Here is a 9,990-nt window from a genome sequence, read left to right as displayed (position 1 = left end):
GCACTTTGTCACTTCTCACACCAGGCAGGGTTCTGGGGGTGACAGCCTTCAATGCTGCTGTTCCATGGGTCTGGAACACTCACTCTTCCTCAAGAAGAAAAATTATTTATTTACTTTTGGTGTGTGTTATTGGGTTATGTTAAACGTGCTTAAAATAAAATCTGTTACTATTAATATTATCACTTTGATTATGATATGGTGTAACATGGTAGATGGTAGTGGAGAAGTGAACTGGATTAATGAAATTAGCAGGAGTAACACAACAGCTGGGTAGTTTGGAAAGCAAGTTTGGAAAGTTTGGAAAGCAACAAACAAATTTATAGGGGCTGTCCACAATGTTACTTCATTTTATAACATGTATCAACCATACAATGTAAGGTCACCACTGCACCACATTTTCTGTTCATATGTAACTGCACTGTGTGTAAGCTGGGATAGGCTCCAGTGGTATCGATAATGAATGAATACATGAATACTTTAACAATGTTGTTTTTTGTGCACTTGTACTCTTTTTTTGAGGATTCATCTGTGATTTTACTTTTACTTTAGCATTTGCTTTAATTCAAGTATTGCTGCTGGTGTCTCTGCCATGCCGCAGGAGGGCAGAGCTCCATGTCCAGAGAGACAACACTCTGCACTCAGCTGACACACTGTAAAAGATACATGCTATAAATGTTTATGTTCACTGGGTGTCGGGTGGTGGTGGGGGTGCTGTTGCACTCTGGCCAATGCTATTGGTTTGCAAGTTGCTCAACTGTCATGTCAGAGACAGGGATTCACATCAACAGTCCCATCTTTTTTTGGCAACAAAAACTCTTTGATCGAGGTCAGGGAAAGATGGTGTGTTTGGTTGTGTCTGAAGTCACTGTGATTTTTTTTTCTTCCCTCAGTCCCTTGTGTTCCTGCTGTTTGGCTCTCCTGCCTTGTTCCCAGTTTGTCCCCAGTTTGTCCTGGTTTGTGTGTGTGTGCGTGCTGGGTGTGGCCTTCTGGTTCCTTCTCCCTGTTCTCCCTGTTCCTGCGTGGGTTCTCCAAAGACATGCGGATTAACTGGTGACTTTGAATTGCCTGTAGGTGTGAGTAAGAGTGTGAATGGCTGTTTGTCCCTACATATCAGCCCCGTTATAGACCGGTGATCTGTCCAGGGTGTAGCCCGCCTCTCGACCACTGACGGCTGGGATTGGCTCCAGCCATCCACAATGCCTAAAGATAAGCAGTATAGATGATGGATGTGGCTCTACTATTCACCAGATTGTCCATTTACCTATGTGGTACAATTCTTTGGCCAATTCCTGGTATCCTTGCCTGAGTAATCTTGTGTTGTCTTTATAATCCAGGTTAATTATTATTTGCCTGTGCCTCAGAATCATCTCTGCCTGCTTTTCTGTTTTCTTGCCTCACAGAGCTCACCATCACGTCTACAAGCTCCATCTCAAGAAGCTGCACATTGTCTGCCCAGCCTCAACCGACAACTCTGCCTGTCTTTCTCTTCAACTCTTCCAGCCCAACCCCTGAACTTTCCACAAAAAATCTACAATAAACAACCCATTTGTACTGTGAAAAAATCTCTATGTCTGAGTTCTCTTTTTGGGTCAGAAAACTTAATAGAGCACCACAACATGGATTCAGTAGACTCTAAGCAGAATACAACCAATATCCAAAGAGCCAGCCAAGGAATCCTCCTCTGTCACCATGAGAAACTACTTCAGACTCTCTCTGACAATAACCAGGCTAAGGCGACTCAAATGACTTAATTAACAAACCAGGTCTTTTAACTAACATTTCTATTCACCCTGTCAACCTCAACAGCTTCTCCATGAGCCATGCAGCCTTCCCATCAGCCTCCACCTGCTCAATTGTCTGTCTCACTTTGGACTCCTGTGTATTCATACTGGAATAATGGTTCACTGAAGGTGATTCTTAAAGAATTGGAAGTGAGTAGGTAAAAGATAAGGTGATTTCAAGACGATTCCACTTATTTGTCTTCTCTCGTTTCAAATGCTATCAGGCTTGATGATTACCTCCATTTTCACTCTAGAGCTGCTTTCACGCATGCACCATTAACAAGGTTGTCTCCTGCAGCACTGGTCTCCTGCACACCTGGAGGCACTGCCCCTCACCCACATGGAACATATCCAATGGGTGAAACATTCTGTGGAAGGGCAACATCAGAGAAATCTTTGAAATTGATACAGATTGAGCATTTTCTTTCTGCTTGTCCTTTATGATTAAAAGACAGGTGGGGATACTGGTGAGTCAGGAAGTTCCTGTGATGCCATCTAAACTCCAAATTCAAACAACTCTTTGTTCTAATCAGCTCTTGTTGGCTTTCCTGGTGCTGGTTGGTGTGGTACAGGAGATAATATTGTGGGCAATGGAACTGGCACTACAATCTGGCATTTCCCTTTGACTTTGAAGTCCCCTCTCATAGCTAATGTTCTGGACAAAGAGTACTTGCTAACATATCAAACTGTTCCTGCCACTTTGGTGAACATAATGACCACTCCCAAGGCACATCTGGTACTAAGTCAGCCTTGGCTAAAACAACACAATCCTGAGATTTTGTAATTCTTCTTGCCATTAGTCTGCTTTGTCTCCAACAGAGACAAAGGGCGCAGTCAGTCCACCAATGCCTGGACCTCTTGACTTGCTTACGCTTCTCTCTGAATACCATGATCTGATGAAAGTGTTCTATAAAGTGAGGTACACACCAAAAGATAATCGGGCTGATTATCAGCCCAAACCCCACTTCCTGCTCCACTTCAGCAGAGGGCAGGTTGTCTGATGGTTCTAACAATTATCTTGCTGGATTCTCCAGTTGTTTGATGTTTGCTAAGAGTGATTTTACCCTCCCCGATCTGCACTGAAGAAATGTTCAATATTTATGATTTAAAATTGTTGTGTTGTGTGGGGAGAACACAGAGGAGAGCCAAGCATGCAGTCTATGGATTGTTGGAACCAGTGCACTGGTTCCTGGTGGCTTCTTTTCCCACTGTCCAGCTCCTGCAGAGTGCAATTATAACATGGAGAGAGCAACAGATAGTTACTGGCATATCAGCACAAACACCTCATACGAACTGTCAACCATGTGGTGGAGGGCTAATGATTTGGGCTTATTTTTCAGTCACAGGTCCTGGGCACCTTGCAGTCATTGAGTCGACCATGAACTCCTCTATGTACCAAAATATTCCAGAGTTAAATGTGAGGCCATCTGTCCAACAGCCACAGCTTGACCCAAACTGATTCATGCAACAGGACAATGATACCAAGCACACCAGTAAACCTACAACAGAATGGCTGAATAATGGCTCAGTCAAAGTCCAACCTCAACCTGGTTGCAATGCTGTGATGGGACATTTAGAGAACTGTGCATAAACAAAAGCCCGCAAACCTCAATGAACTGAAACAATGTTGTGAAGAGGAGTGGGCCAAAATTCCTCTACAATGATGTGAGAGACTAATAGTCTTACACAAACCATTTTCTCAAGTTATTGCTGCAAAAGGTGCTTCTACAAGCTATTGAATTAAGGGGTGTACTTAGTTTTTCACACATGGCTTCTCCATTTTGGCATCATTTTGTTAAATAAATAATGACACAGTGTAATCAGTTGTGTATTGTTTTACACCCGAGGTTAGATTTAAATGATTTTGCAAACTTGTAAAGATGATTTTTTAAAAATGCCCTGATATGTAAAACCTTAGAATTCAAAGAGGGTGTACTTTCTTTTTCACTTGACTGTACACCACAACAGAATAATCAATCAGTTGAGGAGCCCACCAGCACTTTATAAAACTCAGTTGACAGAGAAGACACAACAACATTTTCAATCCTTTTACTTGCATTATTATTTAAAATTTGTAAAAGCAGTAGTAGTAATGCTAGTAGTAGTAGTAATCATAGTTGTTGCAGAAGTAGCCATGTGCATGGCATTAACAGTATTACTTTTTCTACACAAAAGATTTTAAAGAATGGTTTTCCATCTGTAGTCATCAGAAAATCATCCAATAACATCTGTTCCTTTCAGTCTGTAGTTGTATTTCTATATGCTGCATGTTCTCAAAGATGTATCATGTTGAAGCTGCAGTCTGTCTTCTGCTGAACTCTACTGCCATCTGCTGGATGTGACTTTTGTCCATTTCTATGTTCTTTCAATAGATAGATAGATAGATAGATGGTCAGGCAGGTTGCGATTTTGGTGGCTGTAACATCATTTCTCTGACAAATTTTATCCAAAAGATAAGTGTAATTCTGACTTCAAAAACTGGAACTTGAGGATGGTTGAGAGCAACGGCAGGAGCTTGGTGAGTAAAATGTGTCTCTACTCTGCACAATCCCAAAGCAGAACTCAAAATGCAAGGAACTCTAGGCTTAGAGCACCTCTCACAGGACTAACTATGTCATAGCATCAAAAGTCGAATATTTACCTTCCATCATGGTTTTGATGACATCAGCTGACATTCAGTTGCAGCAGAAATGATAGAGATGATCTGCAATTTAACATAAACCATTTCACATGATTTACTTGCCATAATGAAGAGGAAATACTCCATGTAATGATGTCCTTCAGTGTAATTGTTTGTACTGTATGAGCTCTGCAGTACAGCATGTTTGCACCTGAGTAAACCCTGAATGAGTCAGCCATGGAAATTCAAAGAGACAAAGCTCGACAAAGGCGATCTTTGACCTGCATATTTGCTAGAGTCACAGAATGATTCATGCTAGGCGGCTCTGGGATCAAATGTGTTGTTGAGCATCTACTAATTGTCACCAACAGAGTAATTATGTCACACAGCAGATTAAATGGTAGCTTGATTATTTACTCATACACACAGAAACCAACCAGTTTTCTGTGTGTTATTTTTTAGACTAACTAAAAAATGATGTTAAGATAAAAAATCAATGTTTTCAAACATTAGGGGTCTAAATTTTCAAATGGGTGGAGGAAAAGGAAGGAGGGAGATAAATCAGACATAACAAATCACAAATCTAATAACTCTTGTCTTGACTTGGAAAAAAACAAAAACAAATTGGACTTACTTGGACTGCCTGTGACCCTAGCAGCTTGTGACTTCACATGGACTTTTGCTTTTTGTCTTAGAATGACATCATAACCTCCCAAAGCCCAAATCAAATCGTCATTTCCTGACAACAGAATCAGTCCAACAACAGCCAACTTCATTTGGATGGAGAGTAGTGCCAACAGACCAACAGACAGACAGTCAAAAATAAATAAATAAATAAATAAATAGAACCATCTTCAGGCTGCAAGGCTGCAAGCACAGGACTATATCTACCATACACATATCATTACAGAAATACATTCCCACTGTCTTTAAAATACATGACATTTGCACATTTTATTGTACTATTATGGTCTTTGATACTACAGCTTAAGCAGCAGAATAACATCTGGAACATTCACTGTAAGGATTTGGGTACAAAGTGATGTTATAGAGTTTTAGATGTATGCATAATTACTGCTGAATCATCAGTTAATTAAGTATCACAATAAATGAAAAAGAGCAGCTTTCACCAATGACCTTCAAGATGACAACTAGAACTCCCCATTTAAAAACACAGTGCAAAAAAATAAAGACATTACATTCAGTAGTTTTCAGGCTTGTGGCAGTAATTTGGTACAATTTTATGTGACTATTAAAAGCAAAAAAAATTGAGTGTCTCTGCACACAAGTTTTAGGGGGATAACAAATTAAAACATTATAAATATACCCTCAACAAGCACTCTATTAGGAACACCATACTAATAGTGAGTAGGGCCTCCTTTTTTTCTCTCAGAACGGCCTCACTTCTTTGAGATGTTGGAAACATTTCTTAGAGATTTTGGCCCATGTTGCAGGAATGATGTGATATAAGCACTAGCAATACTCAAACCAGCCTGTCTGACACCATTAATCATGCCAGAGTCACGTTTCCTCTCCATTCTGATGTGAACATTAACTGACTGCTGTCACATGATTGGCTGATTGGATAAATGTATAAATAAGCAGATGGACAGGTGTTCTTAATAAAGTGCTGGGTGAGAGTATAGAACTCTTCAGTGAGAATATGGATGACAACACAAATAAACACAGCAAAATAAAAAAGATGATGTTCCCCTTATTACACATGGAGTCAATAAATGTAACTGTAAATGTGTGTAACTCCAGGCTCCACAATCACAACACACTAAATCCCTCTAAAAGAAAATCAAATTAATTTATTGTTAAAATTACAAAAGCACTATTAATGGAATTCCATACTATATAGAAATGTGCCTGTTGTCTTTTAATAGAGGTAAAGAAAATGAATTAAAGATGATTCATGTGCCACAAATGAGAAAATATGAAATGTGCATCTCTAAACCCATTCTACCTAAGTATGCAAAAACCAATGCACAGCACTATTGTACAAACTCATCATGCGTTTTAACATCCCGGTGGATGTAAAACACTTGAATCTTTATACAGCAAGATAATGAAAAACTGTGCCCCATTTCCATACGACTGTACATATCATCTCTGCCCGTTTAGTGTGTTACAAAAATACAAAAATAAATACATGCTGTGTTTAGACAAAAAGAAATAAAGAAATAAAGAAATCTGGATTTTTGAGTGTACTGTTTGTGTACATTTTTGTCCCACAATGCAATGCTTACATGCAGGAGCTCACAACTGCACAGCATTAAAATTGTGGATGGTCAAGTGTTTTTTTTTTCACTTCAGTATATATCGGGTGCAGACCTCTAAATGTATTGAGTATTTTGAGTATTGGGTGTTGGCAGGGCACATTACCATGATATGCTGATGGTGAATGGAAGAAAATCAATATCCTTCCAAACTATTAAGCAACAGGCAAACTATAGCTGATAACAAGCTACTCTACAAACTCAAATAAACAACCTGGAGATGACATCCATCCATTGAGTCATTCATTCAGCTGTTTAAATAAAAATATAAAACAGTTATTATCACTAAGAGGCACTGAAAGTTGTGCAACTTAACCAAACTGCAGCAGCGAGTGTCTCCAAAGCCCACAGGCAGCAGTAATCAGGACTAACATCCACAGGCTAACAGGCTGACAGGCTCTGAGTCCACTGTCTGACTCTAGTACATGAACAAATCTGTGAGCCCTGAAGCTTTCTGTCTCTTTGACATTCTTGGGCCTATGAGCTGCATGCAAGGGAAGTGCTGAGGGCAGCAAGTTTGTATGAGAGCTAGTATCATCAGCAGCTGAGTCAAGTTGAGTATATGGGTTTGTAAGGGTTTGTAAGGTTGTAATGCTTTCATTTATATGGCTGCCACTTAGTTTGCTGTAAGATTCTCCAGTGCTGATGCAGGGTTGTGGAGATAGGTCAGGCTACATGAGACTAGTCTGGTAACAAATAAAAGTTGAGTATGAGAAGGTAAAAGTTGTTGTCAGTGTCTGACTTAGAGTGTGGGTGTATGGCTTTTTCCTGGGGACAGTATATACCAGTATAAACTTGATTTGTATCGAATTCGCAAAAATACAGGTAGAAAATATTATTTTGTTCATTTATTGCAAGCACTACTTCAGTACACTTAACTACAATTTAATATGACACGTTGTCTGATTATGTTGAAAGTCAAAAGTGTTTATTGATGTTCTGAATGGCCATGCTGCCACATATGGATACAGTAGCTCACATTTTCAGACACCTGTGTGATGAAAAAAGAGAGCTTGCCTATTGTCTCACCTCCATGTACTAGAAAATTCCTGTGTGAAGTAGGTGTCAATGTCAGATTTTCAGAAAACTTGTCAGACAACCTCCGTCCCCCCAGTTTGGACATAGGAATAGATCTGGAGGGAGAGGGAGGGGTGTACAAAAGCTCTTTGACCATACAAAGACCAATTCTGAAGTACTGGCACCTTAACTTAACATTATTCTTTAACCAGCTGTTAAATTACTCTTTAAGGTTAGAAAAAGCTGTGGCTGTGGGAAACAAACTATGGTTCAGTTTTAGGCAACTAAAACACTTGGTTGAGGTTAGAATAATAACATTTATTGCACCCTCTGACAGAGTGCAAACTCTGGTCTGCACAAGAGTTACATGCATTACAAGCCCATCCACCACACTGAACTTCAACCTGACTTAGCTACTATGTGCCTCATTACAATAGATCAACTCCCCCCTCCACCAGCTCCACCCTTTTTGGCTCAGATTTATCTTTTTGATTTTTATGTTGCATTATTTACTGTTCATAAAAACAAGTACATTGATTATCTGTATACTAACTGTGTACTGTCACAATTAGTATGTAGTACATACTGAATACAATCATTGTGTCTTATGGACCTGGGACACAACTAAAGAAATAGCTCCCTCATGTTCACTCCTGTTCCAGCAGCCCTCACTGCCATGCTTCAAACACATGCATTGCATTCATTATTTCAAGTGACACATTTTTACCACAACAATGTATGAAATGGAGTTTGTATAGTATCTACGTTTACATATTTAAGTAAGGTATATTTAAGGCCTTAGTTCCCTTTCTCAGAGTGTTTTCTCAAATGTAATGGCATTACAGACAAATGTCTTTTTCAAAGCCAAGACTTCTTAGTCCGTCCCAGCCTGGCCATGTTTGCCAGCTTGACCCTCACTTGGTCTCTGCTCTCTGGACTTCTCTTAGAGGTGCATTCCACAGTTGAGTCTGTCTCAAAGGAGATGGCCGGACCATGTGCGAGGAGACCTCCAGTCTTCTCGGGGACCATGGCTGCTGGGGTCTGCAGAACCAGCTGGCCCCTTAGAGAGTGCCTGAGCTGCAGCAGGAGAGGGTTGTGGTTTGAGTACATTTTGACAGTGTCCCTCTCCTGACTGCAGCAGGTCGAGCAGGCTGAGCAGAGGATGCGGAAGATGTAGACCCAGCCCAGGTAGTGGAGCTCTGCAATGTTGAGGACAAAGCAGCCTAGGCTGATGCTGAACATGAAGTTCAGGAAGATGGTTTTCTCAGTAGCACGTGAAACAAAACAGTCAGTGCGAGTAGGGCAAGGGTAGGTCTCACAGCGGTACAGGTGAGGCACCTCGAACCCAAACAAGAAGTACTGGCCCACAAGGAAGGTGATCTCCATGACAGATCGTAGTAACACATGAAGGATGTAGATGAGCAGAACCTGGTTGGACTGCTGGGTGGGATCCTCTCCTACCTCGCCATAATCCTCCTGCAGAAAGCTTTGTTCTACTCCATCCCTCTCCCTCACATCCCATTCTTCTCTGTAATGAGGACAGTAGGTGGGCATACTGACCCTCAGGGCCTCCATGTCATCCTTTTCCATGTAGCTGCATTTCTGTCGGGGAGGCCTCTGGGCTACCACCTGTGCTCTTTGGCCGTCCAGCTTCTCATCCTTGGCAATCTTATGCAGAACAAAAACTATATAGAAGATGGATGGGGTAGAGACCAGCACAATTTGGAAGACCCAGAACCGGAGGTGTGAAACAGGAGCAAAGGTGTCATAACAAACATTGCTGCATCCAGGCTGCTGGGTGTTACAGGTGAACTTGGACTGCTCATCGCTGTAAACAGCATCACCCACCAACGCCACCAGCAAGATACGGAAAATAAGCAGCATAGTGAGCCAGATCTTGCCTATCACTGTAGAGTGGTTCTGGACCTCAGACAAGAAGCGACCAAGTATGGACCAGTCACCCATGGCTTGACCTTAGAGAGAAAGTAGAAGATTATGTCATCAGTGTTATAAATGATGGGACAAATCAGAGAATGAGGTTCAGTCAGTAGCTCTCAAATGTTTCTGTGAGTTTGGGAATAGACAGAATTTAATTGTTTGAAATTTACAAAATAAGTCAGATTGTTATCAACCAGCTATTGGGGAAATTGCTAAAACAAAACAAGTCAATTTGAATGTGTGTGACTGAATAAAATTGTGTGGAACATGAGCCACATGTTTCCTTCCTGAACCTACTAACAATCATTACCATATGCTACAGTTCACTACCATCACCTTCTCCAATCTCATT

General features: G+C 40.8%; 1 protein-coding gene across 1 annotated transcript; it reads right to left on the bottom strand.

Moving 5' to 3' along the window:
* Positions 1 to 7,949: 7,949 nt before the first annotated feature.
* LOC108899653 (gap junction gamma-1 protein-like) lies at positions 7,950 to 9,665 on the bottom strand. The gene has a single exon (XM_018700212.2). The coding sequence runs from the start codon at positions 9,663 to 9,665 to the stop codon at positions 8,559 to 8,561; it is 1,107 nt and encodes a 368-aa protein (XP_018555728.1). The 3' UTR covers positions 7,950 to 8,558.
* Between the last annotated feature and the right edge of the window lie 325 nt (positions 9,666 to 9,990).

Source organism: Lates calcarifer, linkage group LG21, assembly GCF_001640805.2.
Source record: "Lates calcarifer isolate ASB-BC8 linkage group LG21, TLL_Latcal_v3, whole genome shotgun sequence".
Lineage (NCBI taxonomy): Eukaryota > Metazoa > Chordata > Actinopteri > Centropomidae > Lates > Lates calcarifer.
This window is presented reverse-complemented; position numbering and strand designations above follow the sequence as displayed.

Excerpts from the sequence above, each read along its gene's own strand:
- LOC108899653 (XM_018700212.2), bottom strand. The coding sequence starts at position 9,665 with ATGGGTGACTGGTCCATACTTGGTCGCTTCTTGTCTGAGGTCCAGAAC.